Consider the following 18,724-nt stretch of genomic DNA (forward strand, 5'->3'; position numbering starts at 1 on the left):
CTGATACTGACAGGTCTTATAAAAGTTGGTGGGCAGAGGAAGCAAAGAGTAGGATTCTCATTTGAATAGAATTTTCTAGAAGATGTTTTCTAGCACATGGGAAAATTCTAGCTGTCCCACAATGAAATATTTTGTCTCTGGTGACTGAGATAAGGTATATTTGCAGGCACAACAAGGAGCTAGTATGCTGTAATCCTGTCTGTGATGCTTTCCTTAGTGCACCTTTACTAGCCTGCCAAGGAGCTCATTCCCAGAAAGATGATGTAGATGAGAAGTTTGACACATCTTTAGCTTTTTCTCCAGGAGCTGGTGTGAACAGGAACACATTAATTATTGAATAATCCACTCAAGAATCCCAAATACGTTAGAAGAGGAAAAATACATGACCTCCTCACTCCCTGGATGCAATGGAGGGTGATTAATTCATTTAATTATGCAGCTTGCTGCAAGGTGCTGGCAGGGGTCTGGTCTGTGGCACAAATGTTCTGCTGAGCATTTAATGGACTTGTGATGTACGTGTCAGAGTCAGGTGCTTCAGCGTGACTTTTAGATACAGTCAAATGCAGAAAGAAACTTTCCTGTTGGAGTCTGGATTCCTTAATGTGTATCAGGGTCACAAAATGAAGCAACACTTACCTGCCTCATGCTGAGGATGTTCTGTCTCCTAGTTTTGAGTAATAAAATGTGTGGCAGAGGGTACGGTGCTCTGTCTGTGAGCTGTGGCAATGATCTGTCCACCTGTCAAAGTCAACATGGATCAGGCTGAGTGGAAAGAGGTGCTTTGCCGGGCTTTTCTGCAAAGAGAAGATTCTAAGTGTTTCAGGGTTGTGACATCCGGCAGTAAAAAAAGTGCAGTAGAAATGAAGAGAATTGCATCTTAATTGAAAGAAAAAACCCAAAATACTCCTACAGACAATGACAAACATGCTGCTCTTGTTCAGCTGTCTCAGTAAGCATCAGTAAGCAGCTCTGTCAGATGCACAGGACTTTGCTGAGTGCACAGTCCCGTAGTGAGAGGCAGGTTATGTGACGCTTGAGACTAGCAAGCTAGTTTTGAGTAGTTTGGTAGATCCAAATAGGTGCTGAACTGTATAACTCAACAGCCAAACACTCTGCCTGCAGATCAGCAGCTTGGGAAGAATTATTCTGAATAAAACAAGGAGAACAAAAAGTAGTTTGTGTTTAGGGTATGATAGCAAGAAGCTGGGAAGCTGCAGCTGGCAACATTGAAGCTGTGCCTGTTGGTTTTGTGACGATCAAAGGCTTTGACAGGATAACTGATGTGTTTATCCACTCCCTGTTTCTAAGAAAGTACTTGGCATTTTACAACAGATAGAAAGTTAAAGGCACTTCCCCTGAAGTTAGTACTGTATGGGCAACCCCATGCATTTTCTAGGCCTCCATCACCACTTCTCACCTGCTGTCCTTTTGTCTCCTGGAAAAGACAAGGTATTTTTTTTCTATTCTATAGCTGGGGAAACATGATGGAAATTGGGTGTGGTGGAGCGGGCAGCTGCTGAGACCAGGACAGTGTCAACAGAGTGACAGTCTGCTTATCTTTACCATCTGCTGCCTCAGGTGGCTGCTTGGATTATTGTCTGTACCTAAGCCAAAACACTCCTAGAGCATTCACCAACGAGCTCAGCTATCTCTGGATAAGACATGAAAAGCTTACCGCTTCCCAGTTCTGGATAGCTGGGTCTTACCTGAGCAACAGGAAGGTTTTAAATTCTCCTTTTGTTTTCACCACATAAGGGGCTAATTAATGCTGAGGCCTCATAGGTATCACCCCATATTCTGTGTCCCACCAGGGCAAGTCATGCTTACAGAGTCTCGACTTCATTTACACTTGTCCTTGTGTCAGGCTGGCAGCGCAAAAGTCACTCTGGACCCTAGACACAGCCTTCATTTTGAGGAAGTGGTGGAGGGAAGCAGGAGCCCTTCACTGTTCCAGCTGAGTATATGCTACAGTAAAGAGGTTTCCGTAGTCTGCTTTCCAGGCCTTAGCCTAATAGAGATGGGAGAAGCCCTGTTAGGTCTAAGTGAATCTGTCTTTTCAGGTAGACTGTCCTACATGTCTTTAGGATAAAATACTGGTTATAACATAAGACTGCTTGGGAGAAGGTGTACTTTCTGTACGTTTCCCATGCTTGCAACTTAAGCATAGCCAAATTTGAGTCATAACTTGCCCCAGCTCACCTTTTAACTACAATGCCTTCTGTTCTTCTCTTTTTGGTCTCTAAAGCCAGCACTAGCCCTACATCAGGCCTTGGGACTGCTGCCATCATAGGCATTCTCATTGTTATCTTTGTGCTGCTCCTGGTGGCTGTGGATGTCACCTGCTACTTCCTCAACAAGTGTGGCCTGCTGATGTGCATTGCTGTCAATTTATGTGGCAAATCCGGCCCAGGAGCCAAGGGCAAAGACATGGAGGAAGGCAAAGCCGCCTTCTCGTGAGTACTGTCATCACTTATATTGCTCCTTCTGTTGATCACTGTGTCCCCTCAGCAACTCCAGAAAACAAACTGTTTTAGGGAGTTCTGGGTTCCTCATCTGTGATGGGAAGGTACTGAAAAGATGTGGGACAATGGTGGTTCTGCTTTATATTTCCAGGAAAGGGTTTCTTCAGCTTTGTCTCTGGGTTTGTCCTATTGCTGTTGGTAGCCATCAAATGGCTGGCTCAAATGCTGGGCATCACGGTGGTCTTCTGTGCTGTAGGTAATAACTGGAAGGGGGGAGTGACAAAAAGAAGTAATCTGCTTTTTAGGCCAGTCTGTTTCTGTCATTCGCTATCGACACTTGCAGCATGTCTTTGTAGGAGGCTACCTAGTGTGAATGGGAACCAATCTCTATGCCATTCCCTTGTTACAGGAAAGATGAGTCCAAGGAGCCTATTGTGGAGGTGCGGACTGAAGAGGAGCGGACACCCAACCATGATGGGGGAAAACACACAGAGCCCAATGAGACCACCCCGCTGACGGAGCCAGAGTATGTTGCCATTAGTCAATCTTAGCACAGGGTCAATACATTGCCCTCAGTTGCCTTAATCCCTGATCTCTCATGTCCATGACTTAGGGCAGGAAGAAAGGTAAAATCTCCACACTCCATTTGTGACATATCAGTAAGGAAATGCCTGCTCTCTTCCCCAAGATTCAGTGACTCCTATTTCCAGCACTGGAAGGGATTAAAGCAATGTTTTTTGAAAAGCCTGTTTCTGCCAGTTCTGTCCATTGTGTAGATCAGGCACCTGTCCAGGTTCACTGCAAAGGATTCAGAGCAAAAGCAGCTCCCAGCTGGCACCAGCTCCTTCTTGAGCTCTGCCCTAGTCATGCTGGATGAGTGCTTGAACCCCCATGGTGAAAGCAGTCCTCTCTACTGATAGCAGCAGAGTAGCTATGCTCTGGATGTTGAGGGAGGCATGGCAAGTTTGATTATTCTGTGAGAGGGCTGAGTGCTACCTCTAAGCTTTGTTTATATTGGAGAACTTGTTTGGGGCCTGAGTGTGTGAATCCATGTTAGCTGGGATTGGCAAGGTTTAAGTATACCCCACTGTCTACATTAAGCTCTTTCCTAAACCATTGCAGTTCCAGTGTCTTCTGAGTACTTCACCATAGCTTCTGCAGTAGTAATGGGAGGCGTTCGCTTTAGGAAGCTGCTGAAATGTTTGTTAATATTTAGGTCACGTTTGGTATTGATGACACAAGTTGGGTTCCTTTCCTTCAGCAGAGTCATCACAGTGGTGAGGTGGTCAGGGTCTTCCACCCTCATACTGCTCACCTCCTTTGATTAGGTTAGCAGTGGGGCCCACTGGTAAAATGGTTCTGCTGGAAGTCTCTGTGAGGTGAGAGGAGAAAGGATGCTATGTCCACAAACAGCACTGAAGTGTGGACACGCAGCACTGAGGAATAGCTGGGACTTAGATTGTCCTGATTGTCTTGGCTAGTCTCACTAGAGTTTTACCTCAATTATCCTCCTCTGTGAAGGTTTTCTCTCTGTTAATAAGCCTGAGATGGTGTTCTCAGGCACACCAGCTTCTCATGGAGTAAACCATTTGTTTTTCCAGCCTGGCATCCGTGTAATTGTTAAGGCAACCAGTGCTACATCATGGCTGCTAAAGCATAGTTACACTATCAAGACACTGTGCTAAAGCAAACTTTATTCCAGCTAACACAACAGGCTGGAATCTGGTCAAAACAGCAGAAAAGATCACCTCAAAACTGCATGTATGTATGTGTATGTACATATATGCATTCCATGTGTGGGTGAGAGAAAAAGAATTATATTTTGTGTGGTTTGATGAAGGCCTTAGACTTGAAGGCAAAAGGACAGGGCCAAGATGAGGGACTGGATTCAGGGGTCCCACACTGGGACGTTGTTGCATCGTGACAGATGGCACAGGGCTGCAAGCTCAGGGAATTGCTAGAAAGCTTCCTTGTGAGGTTAGGTGGAAGAGGCTGAGAGGAGAGTTAGGCTAAAAGAGAAGAGTCTCTGCAAGTTGACAGGGTTACATTTGGCTAAGACTTGAATCAAAATCTGCGTGAGCAAGCCATTCCTGAAGGATGTGTCGTCCATGCTTTTTCTCTTCCTAGCTATTCTTCAGTCATCACAGCCAGCCCTTGCTACCCGATGCACGTTTGACCTCTGAAAGGTTTCTGCTCCTCTGAGTACCTCTCCATGTTCTGTGTGTGTTGTAATCATATGCCATACTGCTGCTGTGTCACTCACCTGCCGTCTCACTCTTACGTTCTGCTCCCCTTTCCCCTGCTGTCATTTACAGGCTTCATTGTCTCTATTTCTCTCCTACTCCTGTCCTCTTCACAGGCACCCCGCCGATACTGCAGCTACTGTTGAGGACATGCTGCCTTCCGTAACTACAGGCACCACTAACTCTGATACTATCACTGAAACTTTTGCCACTGCTCAGAACAGCCCTACCAGCGAGACCACTACGCTGACCTCCAGTATTGCCCTGCCAGCCGCGGCCATTCCTGACTCAAACTCCATGTCGCCTGGCCAGGCTACTCCAGCCAAAGGGGCAGCCTCCTCAGTCTCTTCACCACCACCCTCCTCCACCCCTAAAGTGGCCCCTCTTGTTGATCTCAGTGATACCCCAAGCTCTACTCCAGCTACTAATAATTTGTCTTCAAGTGTCCTGTCCAACCAAGGTGCAGTGCTCAGCCCCAGCGCTGTTGCTAACGTGGCCGAGACCTCCAAAGTGGCAGCTAGTAACAAGTCAGCTGCCCCAAGCCCTGCAAACCTCACTAGCCCTCCAGCTCCTTCAGAGCCCAAGCAGGAGATCTCAAGCGCCAAGAGCCCTGAAAAAGAAGCTGTGCAGCCCAATACAGTGAAGAGCCCAACAGAGACAACCAAGAACCCATGCAATCTGAAGAGCGAGGCTGCTTCAGGCAGCACCGTAAACCCCTCCCAGAATGAGGACTTTAAAATGGACGAAGGGACCTTCAAGACACCAGACATTGACCTTGCAAAGGATGTTTTTGCAGCTCTTGGCACTGCTACTCCTGCCAGTGTGAATAGTGGGCAAGCTCGTGAGCTTGCTTCTTCCACTGCAGACAGCTCTGTACCTGCTGCACCTGCAAAGACCGAGTATGGCTGCCTTTAATCTTCTGTTGGTTGCGTGCTGTGTCTCTTGTGCACTGGTGCTTGTACTGTGTTCTTGTTGGGTGTTCTCTTAACTAATCTCATTGTTTTCTTAGCAAACTAACTCACCTGTGAACCACCTAAACAGGGCTTGGCTTTAAAGGTCCAGGAGGAAAGCAGGAATAGGCTGTGCCAGGGAAGCGGAGAAAAGACAAACCCAGGAATTCTTTAGACCTTTATGCAGCTTTGTCTATGCAGCTTTGTCTATTGTAGGTTATTTATTTTATGAAAGAGATCAGAAACTGTTCAGTTTGAACAGCAAAAGAAGTGCTGTCCTCAGAAGTGCTGAGTTCCTGCAATTCAGTGAGCAGAGCTACCCAAATGCAGTTTCCTAACAGATCAGTGGAGCCCTTCAGAACTTATTTCAGTGTAAGGCAGGGCAGAAACTAGAGCCATGTGAAACTGTAAAAGCACGGTACCTCTGTATTTGTCCCTAAACTGGCAAAAGGATAAGACAATGTGATCGTGTCTGAGAGACAGGGAGCAGTCACAGCGTCATTGGGTCAGGAAAACTTGACAGTGTGTTGTCCTGGTATATTAAGAGATGAGTCTCCATCCACTCTACCGGGTCTTCTCTTTACCCACCTGATTTATTCAGAGAGCATCAGCATGCTCCTGGGCAGGACAACCCTAGGGGTCCTTTGGAGCCTTACATCATCTGGACAGGATCCACATTCCTCAGCTGAGTCTGCACCTTATGTTTGGCAGGAGACACTGTAACTGGAGAGTGCAAACAGCATGAAGTCCCACACCTGGGTAACCGGGAGGAGGGTCCCCAGCTGTTGTGCAGATGTTGGACAAGAACACTCTTGCTGTGTTGGTTTAAGTGGCAGTTGCTGACAGAGCTGTGAGCACAGAAGCCTGGAAAATGCTGACTGAAAATGGATAAGGCATCTGTGAGGGGACAAGTACCTAAGGTTCCTGTTCCTTCTGACTTCCTATTTGGATACCATGCTTTGGTAGAGGCAGGATGAAATAGAAGGAGTATCTTGCCTTTCCTGTGTGAGCAGGGTCTGTGCTTTATCATGAGAGACTGTCCTGAAAAGGCAGCTCAGATTTGTTGTGGGAGCAGCTCCCAAAATCAAAAGACTGAGTTTGCACTGCATCTTTAGCTTTTGCAAAGGGGAGTGTATTGAGGACACTGGGCTCTGCAGTGTCAGCTAGATTGCTGCCAAGAACCTAACTAGCTATTCTAGAGCTGGGTTCACAGCTCACTCAGACAAATCTTGCTATAGCAACCACGCTGGAGACATATGCTAAGTCACAGCTTTGGTTAGAACTTTTTCCATCCTCACATCTCCAGGAAAATGACCTCATTCTGGAACCTTTGTATTTAATCCAAAATAATGCATTGGCCTTGGCCATTGGCTTTGACACTGTGATTGCAACGTATATTAGCGCTCACAGAAGAGCAGTCAGTCAGACACTGTAGAGCCGAGAACCAGGCACTTTTCCCAATCTGAGTGAAAACCCATGCTGTTTTACTGTGTTTTTCAGGTGCCTTATCTTACAGCTCTGGTCCCCCACCTCCCTGCTGTGCTCCAGTCCTCCCCTAAGTCGGGAGACGCTCCTGCCGTGTGACTGTTCCACAGTACTGCCTTGTGCCCCACATGGCTATGGAGCATCTGGCCCTTCCTGGAAAGCCTGGGTGACACAGCTGATGCACTAGGGCTGCAGGGATCCAGACAGCCTTGATGGGTGCAGCTGAGCTGCTCCCAAGCAGAGAAATCCATGTGCACTTCAGTTCACTGCACCTAAAGCCACTGCCCTGTCATGCTGGGTGCTACAGAGAGGCAAACAGAATAGAGAGTTGTGATCTGGTACCAAACTGAAAGGAGGTGGGAAATGGTTTGCCCATAGTAAGAAAACATTTTAACTGAATTAATGCAACTTGGTCTGTGTTATGTTAATGAATTCTTGGTATGGTGGAATGCAGAGCTGTGTTCTTTCTGCCAATCCAGCCACCTTCTCCTACCTCTGCTGCTCATCTGTGTCATCTGTTTGCTCATCTGGGGCAAATCAGTATTGCAACTATAGGCGTAGATTCATCTCACCTGCTCATCAGGGTGAATTAAGATTGCGGTCATCTCAGACTACCTTTGTGGCTAATGGACTTCGGGGGGGGGCACCAGATATGCCTTGTGTGGCACTTTTCATGACTATGAAGAGAGCATTGGGCAAACAGGCTTCTCTGATCCTTCAGTAAAGTGCCAAAAGACAGGGTGATGAACCTGAGCTTTAGCCTGTGAAGATGTTGACCTCTGTTACACTTGTGAAAATGTATTTGACAAAGTTCCCTACTTCTGTGTTGCCCTTCCTGCAACATACTGGGAAATTCTGGGACTGACTTCCTGTAGGGAAAAAGATTTTCTGCTAAAATGGTGATCTATTTTAATAGGGCATTTGGGTGGCACATAAGTGAGTGACGGTAAAATCAAATTCCTTTGCAGCTGTGTGAGGTTTTCCCTTTTGCTCCTTTTTTCACACCACAACATGCCTTGCACCTCTGCTGCAGCCTGAGACTTCATCCTGCTAGTATGTTAACTCAGGGCAGGAAGAAAATCAAACAAAGATTTCACTGAAGCTGGGGTGGGGGGTGAGTTTGGTTTTACTTATTTCTGCATCTGGAAATGCTCATTTTGCTCTAGTGAGGCAATGTATTTGCTTGTTTCCAGAAACATATTTTTATGGCTAATACAGCAATAGACAGTCTATATTTCTTTGTCTCTAAACTGTGCCATTTTGGTGATTCTTCTTCAGGAAAATCCCAGTAGAAGACAAATCTGAAGTGCAAGCAACGGAAACTAAGACACCTCCAGCAGAAGTCAAGACGGTCCCCAATGAAGCCACACAAACAAATGAAAATGAGAGCAAAGCATGATCAGCAACAGATGAAAACAAATGACAGAACAACTTCACCCAAGCATTTAAAACACAAAACACAACACACATCTCATTCCTCTAGTGTCTGTTGCCTTTTTTAAAAAACAAACCAAGCAGAAAATGCATAAATGGGGGGGGAGGGGGAGGGAATATCTCTTTTTCTTTTCTTTACTTTTCTTCTCTTTTTTTTTTTTTTAAGATTTCTAGAAAGGTCCTATTTGTTGTGCACTTGCTTTTAAAAAGTAATACATTTTAAAAACAGGGTTAAACCCATAACCAAGTCAGGGCTTAGCTGACCCTGTGTATATTCAAATAAGCAAAATTGCAAATGCCATTTGTAACGTGGTCGGGCAGCTCAAAATCAACTAGTCCTAGAAAAAAAAAAAAAAAAAAAAACCAACACAAAAAAACAACCCTGTTCTTTCCTTTGTTAGGATAGCAGATATAACCACTGTACTACTTGGTACAGCTGGTACTTAAAGAACAAAGTCCACAATTTATTTTTATACTTTTCAGTCGAGTTTGAAATATGTAAAGCCTCATAAATAAGTTATAATTTCTGTTCACCTTGTATTTGTTCAGTATGCAAAGTGTCTTGAGCAATTTGTGACTGAATTCTGTTCTCCACGTTAGACATTTATTTGGGTTTTATTATTATCTTTTTTTAGGAAGAATGCCAAAATTGCAGCTTCGGGGATATATTTCGATTTGCAGTATTCAGACTCTACATTTCTTTAAATTTTATGTTAATTTTGCCAACTTTTGTTCTTTCCAGTGTTTACAATTGACAATTTTTTTAACTTTTGTTGTGTTTAAATGTATGTGTAAAATAGCTGCCTTTTTTTTTTTTTTTTAAGTAAATGCAGTCTATAGATACTAGGTTAGCAGCATGCTTGCTTTGCAAAGGGAGACATTTTAAAACATGGATGTTTACATTAGTTGTTTCCCCTTTATCTTTTCTTAATTATTGTTGTTGTTGTTATTATTATTATTATTTCTTACTGGAGTAAGAAGAAAAGTAATGCTGGGTTTTGGGTTGGGGTTTTTTGGGTGGGGGGGTATTCAAACCACTTGTCACCAATTGAGGTCTTTATCCAGCAATCCACATAAACACACGCTTAACTTGGAATGAGAGAGGTGCTGGTGAGAGTCCTTCTATACTTAAATTTAGTAAGCGTTTAAGTCCCTTGCTGGACCTGGGCCTGACTGCATAAGAGAAATATAATCTCTGCTTTTTTAGGACATTCTCCCCTTTCCTTCATGGAACCCTCCCGGAGCTTTGAGAAGCAGAAGGGAGATTGTACAGTTAGGGCTGGTCTGGTCTCATCTCTGATGTTTGACTGTATCAATTCCTCCTAAATATGTCAGTAAATACTGTTTCCTTTGACCCTAGAAATCTGATTTAAAAGCAAAGACTTTTTGCACAAGGGTGCTCGGCAGCATGCAAGACCTCTCCTGCAAAGCTGGCTCTATCAGCAGTTGGCCTAGATGATTGTTGTAGGTCCCTTTCAACTGAACTATTCTATCACATCATGTGTATTGAGTCATCCATATATGCTCTGCAGAATCAAAACCACAAAATCAAGAGCAGATGCTTGGAAATCGCTGCCAAGACTCCCATTGTTTTCACTTGTCTTGGTATCATGTGTTTAACAATTGGAAAAGGGGGCTGATACAGTATGTTTATTGTTATGGAGAGGAGGTTATTATTGGGAGTCATGGAGTAACACTGAAATTTTGGGGTGAAAAGAAAGGAGGCTTGAGCAGAAGGAAGGCAGAGGTATATAGAGGAAGACCAGCCTGTTGTATAGAGATGTTCCTTCTGTTGGGGTTTTGTTTTTTTTCTCTTTGTTTTGTTTTGGTTTCTTTTCTTTTTTTATTCTACTTTAGATCTGCCAGCTTGTGCACTGTGGGTGCGTGACGACTTTAGTGTGAAACGTGTTTTTTGTCATAGTATTGAAATAATAAAAGCTTCAACATAGTTTGGATGTGGAAGGTGTAGCGATAGTTCAGATTTGACAAAAAAATATTCAGGAAAAAAAGAGAACAACTCTTACAAGGAACAGAAGCCTTTAAATAAAAAGTCAGATCGAGCTGATTATGGCATCCATTCCGTTGTGCTAAGGTGATGAACAGAAGGATGGGGGGGGGGGGGGTGGGTTGACTGCAGTTTGGCTCAGGTAAATTGAGCCACTTATATTAGTGTGTTCTTCTAAGTATGCAGTCTTCTATGGTGGCATCACATAATTTCAAACTGTGAAAAATAATGGTCTTGTCATTTGCTAAGTGTGGGGGGTTTTGCATTTTTTCCTTAGCTCCTGGGATGCAAATGGAGGATGACTGGATATGCAGGCATAGACACTCATGCAATACCCATCCAGAGCAGGATATTGGGGCAGGACGGGTCCTCACAACAAAGCCTTGTGTCAAATTTGGCCTTTGCATGAGCCATCACAGCAGTATCGGTTATAACTACAGGGAAGTTTGGCCCACAGTCCCTAGGATTTTTTTTTCAAAGGAATTGTCCTGGTTTTGGCAAGGATAAAGTTAATTTTGCCAGCTGGGGCTAAACCATGGCAGGAATCAATCTGTAAAATGCAGGACAAAAAGATACCATGGTCTGTCTATGGTTGGGGAGAGTCCTTGGGACAGCAGAGGACTAGTGGGCGGGCAGTGTGTACCTCCATTCTGTGGATGACCACAACAATTTCTGTAAAGTTTTTAACTGCTTTTCTCTGTTATATTTCCAAAGTTATAACCCGCTGAGAGTTGAGTAGCTGATAAGTAATCAATGCTGTACAATGCTAATGACCAGAAACATGTGCAGTGACACATGTCACCCAAAACTTGGGTCAACATGGTGGTAACTGTCACCTGGAGTGGCATTTCTGTGATAAAAGGTAACCACCTTAAAGCCCAGTTGAACACCCAGTTGCATCATTAGGGAGTACCCTGCTGACTGCAGTGGGTTTGTGTAAAGATCAACGGAGTGAGCACCATTCCAAGGCAGAAGTGAACCCTGTGATTGCCTGAACACTGGGAGTGTCCATCCAACTCCTTTTTAATGCCCTCATGACACCTCCCAATACCTGTAGATTAATTCTGGAGAGAGGTTTTATACTCGTCCTCCATGGAGAATAATTTGTTTTAATTTAGAAGTACCCCATTTCCAAGATAGCTTAGGCTTCATTGCTTTTTTTTTTAAAACTTTTGAAGAGGGACCAACCTGATGCTGTTTACGCTGTATATGTTTATATATGTATCCATGCCATACATATATATCTATATGGCAATGCAGACTGATCAGCTTCTAGTTGTGGAGTAATTACATTTCATGCTGCACCGTATGTAAAGATGATAAGATAATAGTGCATCCAGTTGTTCAGCTTTTAGAGTGGAGCTTTATTTTCACACTTTTCTATGGAGCCTTCAAACCCCAGATTTTCACACTAGGCTGTTTTGATAGTTGTTCTCAGACCCTCCATTGACATCCTTACCCAGCATTCCCTACTTTTGGGGGCCTTCTATCTTGTTAAAAAAACAAAAAAACAAAAAATCTTTTTACCAAGTGAAACATCGGTTCCACCTTTATTCCCATTCTCACTGGTGTAAATACTGATACTAACTGAGGATTTTGACTTTGCATTCTGTCAGAATACTGTGTTCAAATAAAAATTACCAAAAAAGCATATGCGTGCAGTCTGCCCTTCTTCACATGCTCTGCTAGTCCTGTATACAGACATGGATTCCCAAGGCTGTATTTGCATGTGAGCTTAATGCGGAGTGAGTGGTCCCATTGTGGCATGCCCACAGCATGAGTTCAGCATCTTTCTGAGGCTCTGGGCTGTACACAAGCAGGAAATCCAACTGTCTGCACAGTGATGTTAGTGAAGCAGTCATGCTGCATGGTTCAAGCTAGTACATCTCTGAACAGTGGCAGTGGGCTGCTATAGTGCCTTTCCAAACTGGATGTGCCGAAAAAACACCTGGCAGCATGAGATTCCACTGATGGGCTCTTCTGAAGTGCTGAATGTCTCACAAAGAGGAGTATTTCTAAAGTTTGTTTCTCTGTTCCACAGTAGATAACTTCCTTGAGATAACTATCACACACATGCAGTTACATGTCCACTGTCAATCAGGGACAGCTGGATTTCTCCTCTGTTGACTGAAAGGTGGGGTGGATGCATGTGTGTGTGTGTGCGCTTGCGTGCACATGACTGTTGGCTTTGAAAGATGTCCTTAACCCATTCTGAATTGGGTGTCCGAACTTGATTAATGTGGGATGAAGCTAATTAAATTCTGTCCTAAGCATTGGTCTCCCAGGACACAGAATGAGAAATGAGACCTCTGATACATATCAATACTTGGGTGACAGAATTGTACACAGAAAAAGAAGAAAGTAAACCTATTGAGCTAAAGTACTTGTTATCCCAAGAGAGTACCCCTCTCCTTTCTGCTGCTTCTCCAGTGCTTTGCCCTCTATTCTTGACTGCTGTTTACGCTGTGGTTTACAGTAAGACAGTATTTCAGCAAAGCTGTTGTGATTGGCCCTGTATTCTTTGGTACTACTGCTTTAGAAAAGGCTGTCCTAGGAAAAGGGACAGGAAAAATGCACGGGAAACAATCCATCTTCTTGGTGGGTTCTTTCATCAGGTGTCTGTCACTGCAGAATTGCTTTTGAATTCACATTCCAGATTCATGCTCTCAGCTCCTTTATAGCTGTCATTTTTCTTTCATCAAAATTCCTGACTTCCCTCTCCTGACTCTTTTACACAGTTTGTGGAGCTTTCCCAGCCTGCTTTGTTCTTGAAAAGAATTCCTCCTTATTCCAGTCGATGGCATACAGACGGCAAAATCGTTCTGTATTCAGATACTGCTTTCTGCTTTTTTTATACTGCATGTTTGCAATACTGCATTTTTTTTGTGAGAACCCACTGTGAACAATGGAGAGTGGGCGGAAGTGGTACAATGTCAGTCCTCCACTAATGCGCACATGTGCAATTGTATTGTACAGCTTGCTTCTGCAGGAAAGTTGGAAGGTCAAAGGATGCTCTGGAAATAGTTTATTTTGTTTTTCTGTGTTACTTTTTCTTTTGCTTTTGTTCCTAACTCTTTAGCTAAAAACTGCCCAAATCCCAAACTTTATTTAATTTTTCTAGTCTGGGGCTGAAGGGGGGTGTCTCTTTACCTTTTCTTGAGACTATCTCCACAAATTCAGGAAAAGTAGACTTCCTTTTCAAGTGAAAGTTTCCATTTGGCTGAAAAAAAGAGCTTTTTTTCTCACTACCTAACCATTTGAACAAAAGCTTTTCAACTACTTTCAAGTCAGGAAACTTTAATCGTTAAAAGTCATTGATACTGTTTCAAGGGAAGTCCATGAGGTTGCCTTTTTCTGTGTTCCTGGCTTTAGCAGCTGCTACCCTGAATCACACCAACGTCATCTCTGCATAATGCCTGGTGGGTGGACTCTGGTGTTGCCCTGGTGTTTGTCTTGTTTCCTGCTATAGCATCTTCATGAACTGCAAGGAGCTCATGTAGTCTTTCGTCTTCTCTCAGAGACTAATAGAGGGCTCTGGAACACTTGTCCTAATTTACTGTTGCTGCAGAGCGCATGCCCATGTGTGAAGAGTGATGAGTTTTCTTTCCCTGGAGTCGGGGTTGTGCTCAATGACCAACAAAATTTCTTTCTGACAAAAAAATTTCTTTACTAGATCTTTGGGGTTTTTTCAGCCATTCATCAATCTTCAGACCTACCTTTGTTGGTAGTTTTAAGTTGTCTCTCCACCTGTTGAGGCCATGGCACCCAACTGTCAATGTCAGCTTGGCTGAGTATGTCTCCTTTCACCACAGGCTGGGCTGAAGGGTAAGTCTAAGCAGGGGCAGGGGCTTAAGGGAGATGGCTGGAGATCCATTGCAAACAGTTTCTTCTTTCTCTCGTCTCTTCTAGCCATTCCAGTTAGTTGGCTTGTCATCAGATATAAATATATGAACATACATGCACATACTTTCAGGGCATCATTTTAAATGCTTCTTTCCGTACAGTGCTGAACTGTATGGAAATATTTAGAGACCTGGACACCACTTCTGTAAAGGTGGCTCTCCCCTCTGCACGTTAGCCAATTAAGCTCTCTACTGTTCGCTGTAAACTGGCAGGAAAATGCTGCACCTAGCACAGCTTCCCAGAACTCCAGGCAGGGTGCACATACCACAGCCATGCTCTCTCTAAGGGATTAGCAGATCTTGCAGCGGAGCTGAGTTGAGAACTTCATTTCATTTGCTATAATGAAATCTCTGCCTGGCTGCTAAATGAATTCTAACTCTTATTTTCCACAGCTGTGTTGGTAGCTTCATCCTACCCACAGGGTCCTGCAGGCTTCTCTTCATGTTTTTCTGGCTCGCTGATGCAGCTTGTAGTCGCACGGGCACATTAGAGGCCCTACAGCAGTACAGCACCGTGCTTGCTGGCTGCTCTTTAAGTCACTTTATAGGAGCATGTGAACAGCATTGGAATGGACCAGCAGCTTTCCGTGCAGCGCTAGAAAATTATGCTCTTTTGTCTGTAGCCCTCCTGCAGAGCCTGATGAACAGGAGAAATAAACAATAGATCTGATGGCAGAATGAAATGCAACTTGTTGTGTGGAGAGTGAAGGGGAAGCTGAAGGGAGGAGCAGAAGTAAAGACCATTTTGATGCAGGTGACTGGGAGTAAAGGCAGGATCTGCCTATAGAGACGCTGCATCTTTAAGCTGAAGAGGCTTCGCTCCAGGCCATTAAGCCAGTGGAGTATCCCAGAGGCAAGAGAGGACAGTGCAGAGCTGGAAGCCGAGAGTGCATAGGAGGCTGAACTGCAGCAGCCAGTCCACCTGATATGAGGGGAGAGGCTGCAGGAATAGTGCTTGCTCTGGTTTCCACCCATCTGGAGGGAGTTTATTTGTGCAGATTCACAGCCATCGAAGAGAACCTTTCCGACTGCCCCTCCCTTGTCTCCATCAGCCTCTCAGGGTGCTGTTGCGGGGGAGGCAGGAAACAAGTCAGTCTCTCTCCACCAGAGCGTAAGGCTGGATGCTGCTGCTCGCATGCAGCACCCATGGGACAAGAGAGAGGTAAGCAAGAAGGAATGTCCCACCTCCGCTTGCTGCAAATCTGCAACTCCAAAACAGTCTTTTAATGAACCAACAAGCCGAGGTCTTTGTGCTGTGTGTGGTTTACTTACAACAGTTTTTATTGTCTTACACCTTAAGCGTGGCTTCATTCGCCAGATTTTCTAGGATAACAAAAGCTAGACTGCTGAGCACCCCAGTGACGTAGCTATTGCCTCATGGGTATTTTTCATGGGGCACCACAGGCACTGGATTTGAAACAGCTTCATTAGAGGAAAAAACCCCTCACCTTTGGGATGGAGGCTTACATGAGCAAAGGCAGAGCTGACTTGCAGCGAGAAGAGAGAAGGGAGATGTTTTGGTGCAAGAGGGAAGGGCAAAGGGGTCTTCTGACAGTTCCTGCAGCTAAGGGGCTGGAAGGGACAGGAAATCTCCCTGCCTGTGGAGTCAGGCAGCTCAGTGCCTTGTTGGCACACATAGCCCAGGAGAGCATTTGTCCCCCTGAGTAGTGTGGCGGGAGATTGAATAGTAGGCAGATGAATGTAGCTGCAGTTCGTAACTTCACAGTGAGTTTTCTAATTTCACGCCCAGCAGACACCAGATTGGCCTGCCCTTCTTGGTATCGCACACCTTAGGCAATGCTGCCACTTTCAGGAGACTTGCCAGGTCACCTCTCTCTCTCTGGTTCTCTCCTGAGATGGATGGGTTACAATATGTCTGGAATTAAAATATCCTGGCAGTGCAGCAGGGACTCAGTAATGCTCTGACTCCCTTTGGTGGCTGACAGCTTCCATTAACTGCCACCTCCAATCTTCTGGGTCTGAAAATATGGCCCCAGAGCATCTCCTGAGAGTGGTGACATGACCCGTCTGGCTGTCGGAGCCATGTATGCACGTGTGCATGTCCTGGCGGGGACATGCTATGTGTCAAGTGCTAGCGTGAGAGGAAGCTGGGTGCAGAGACCGCTCTGAACCACGAGCCTGACATACCCCAGTAGGGCCACATGGTGTAAAGGAGGACAAGAATTCTCTTGCAAGGGCAGCTGGCCCTCAGAGCCTGAAAAAGTTGAGACGTGTTTCTGGGCCATTGCATGTTCTACTGGAGATCAGCCAGCCCCTATGTTTCCTTTCCTGCAGCTTCATCCACACAGACAGATCGTGCACCCACAGCACACTTGGGTGAGTGGCTCGGATTTGGCAGCACACACAGTGCACAAGCCTGGCTGGCAGGAGCATGGAGGCTGATTTTGGGGACACAGGCAACAAAGCAGGAAAAGGCCTGAAATCACAGCTTTGCTCCCAGCTGGCCAGCTGCTTTTTGTGCTGGAGGATGGTGCCACCCTCTGGCTGTCACACTGGTGACAGGCTGCATGTCCCACCCTTGGAAGGGCTGTGCTGGCTCCCGGGAGTGGCACGAAACCTCCCTCGGGCACCAGACCCCCCCAGACACTGCAAACTACTGACCTGAGCACCCTCCCAGGGACGTGCCTCCTTGTCTGACAGCACAGATACAGCAATTGTCACTGTCAAGTGGCCGCTTCTCAGACGCTGCTGAGACCCTGTTAATTTGGAGGGTAGAATCATAGAATGGTTTGGGTTGGAAGGGACCTTAAAGATCATCGAGTTCCAACCCCCCTGCTGCGGGCTGGGACACCCTCCACTAGACCACCTTGCCCAAAGCCTCATCCAACCTGGTCTTAAAACACTTCCAGGGATGGGGCCTCCACAACCTCTCTGGGCAACCTGTTCCAGTACCTCACCACTCTAACAGTAAAGAATTTCTTTCTAACATCTAATCTAAATTGACCCTCCTTCAGCTTAAGGCCATTGCCCCTTGTCCTGTCACTACACTCCCTGATAAACACTCCCTCACCATCTTCCCTGTAGGCCCCTTCAGGTACTGGAAGGCCGCAATTAGATCTCCCCAGAGCCTGCTTTTCTCCAGGCTGAACAACCCCAACTCTCTCAGCCTGTCCTCATAGGAGAGGTGCTCCAGCCCTCCCATGAGCTTCGTGGCGTCCTCTGGACTCTCTCCAACAGCTCAATGCCTCTCCTGTGCTGGGGCCCCCAGAGCTGGACGCAGTACTCCAGGTGGGGTCTCACCAGAGCAGAGTAGAGGGGCAGGATCCCCTCCCTCCACCTGCTGGTCACACCTCTTTTGATGCAGCCCAGGACACAGTTGGCTTTCTGGGCTGCAAGCGCACGCTGCCGGCTCATGTTGAGCTTCTCATCAATCAATACCCCCAAGTCCTTCTTCTCAGGGCTGCTTTCAATCCATTCCTTGCCCAGCCTATAGTCGTGCTTGGGATTGCGCCGACCCACGTGCAGGACCTTGCACTTGGCCTTGTTGAACTTTATGCAGTTCGCACGGGCCCACCTCTCCAGCCTGTCAAGGTCCTTCTGGATGGCATCCCTTCCCTCCAGCATGTCGACCACACCACATGGCTTGGTGTCGTCGGCAAACTTGCTGAGGGTGCACTTGATTCCATTGTCCATGTTGCCAACAAAGATGTTGAACAGTGCCGGTCCTAGTACCAAACCCTGAGGAACGCCGCTCATCACTGTTCTCCACTTGGACATTGAGCCGTTGACTACAACTCCTTGAGTGCGACCATCCAGCCAATCATCCACCGAGTGGTCCATCCATCGAATCCATGTCTCTCCAACTTAGACACAAGGGTGTCGTGCAGGACAGCGTCAAATGCCTTGCAGAAGTCCAGGTAGATGAGGTCAGTTGCTCTTCCCTTATCCACCAACGCTGTAACCCCATCATAGAAGGCCACCAAATTTCAGGCATGATTTGCCCTTAGTGAAGCCATGTTGGCTGTCACCAATCACCTCCTTATTTTCCAGGTGCCTGAGCATAGTCTCCAGGAGGGAGAAGTGCCCACTTTGAATGAGGGTTTAACCCTCAGCTGACTCTTGTCTCTCCTCTTCCCAATCAAATCTTGAGAAAGTCCCAGTCTTTAAAGTGTATCTTTAAAAAAACAAATCCAAGCTAAAGGGCATTGGCTGTGGTTGAGCATTCAAGTTTCTTTCTTCAGGTTCCCTCTCCAAGTTGGTAGGTCTGCTAAACTTCAGTTCA

At 45.7% G+C, this 18,724-nt stretch overlaps 1 protein-coding gene across 5 annotated transcripts in view; it reads left to right on the top strand.

Moving 5' to 3' along the window:
• NCAM1 (neural cell adhesion molecule 1) overlaps positions 1-8,951 on the top strand; it is a 140,793-nt gene extending 131,842 nt beyond the window's left edge. For 2 of the 5 annotated variants that reach the window (XM_075774799.1, XM_075774798.1), the window contains 4 exons: positions 2,246-2,453; positions 2,872-2,988; positions 4,822-5,604; positions 8,419-8,951. In XM_075774799.1, coding sequence (XP_075630914.1) covers positions 2,246-2,453; positions 2,872-2,988; positions 4,822-5,604; positions 8,419-8,539 — 1,229 coding nt within the window. In that variant the 3' untranslated portion in view covers positions 8,540-8,951. The remainder of the gene's footprint in view (positions 1-2,245; positions 2,454-2,871; positions 2,989-4,821; positions 5,605-8,418) is intronic. The other 3 variants (XM_075774801.1, XM_075774800.1, XM_075774805.1) reach the window with 2 other exon arrangements.
• Positions 8,952-18,724: the final 9,773 nt, after the last annotated feature.

This window comes from Balearica regulorum, chromosome 23 (assembly GCF_011004875.1).
Source record: "Balearica regulorum gibbericeps isolate bBalReg1 chromosome 23, bBalReg1.pri, whole genome shotgun sequence".
Lineage (NCBI taxonomy): Eukaryota > Metazoa > Chordata > Aves > Gruiformes > Gruidae > Balearica > Balearica regulorum.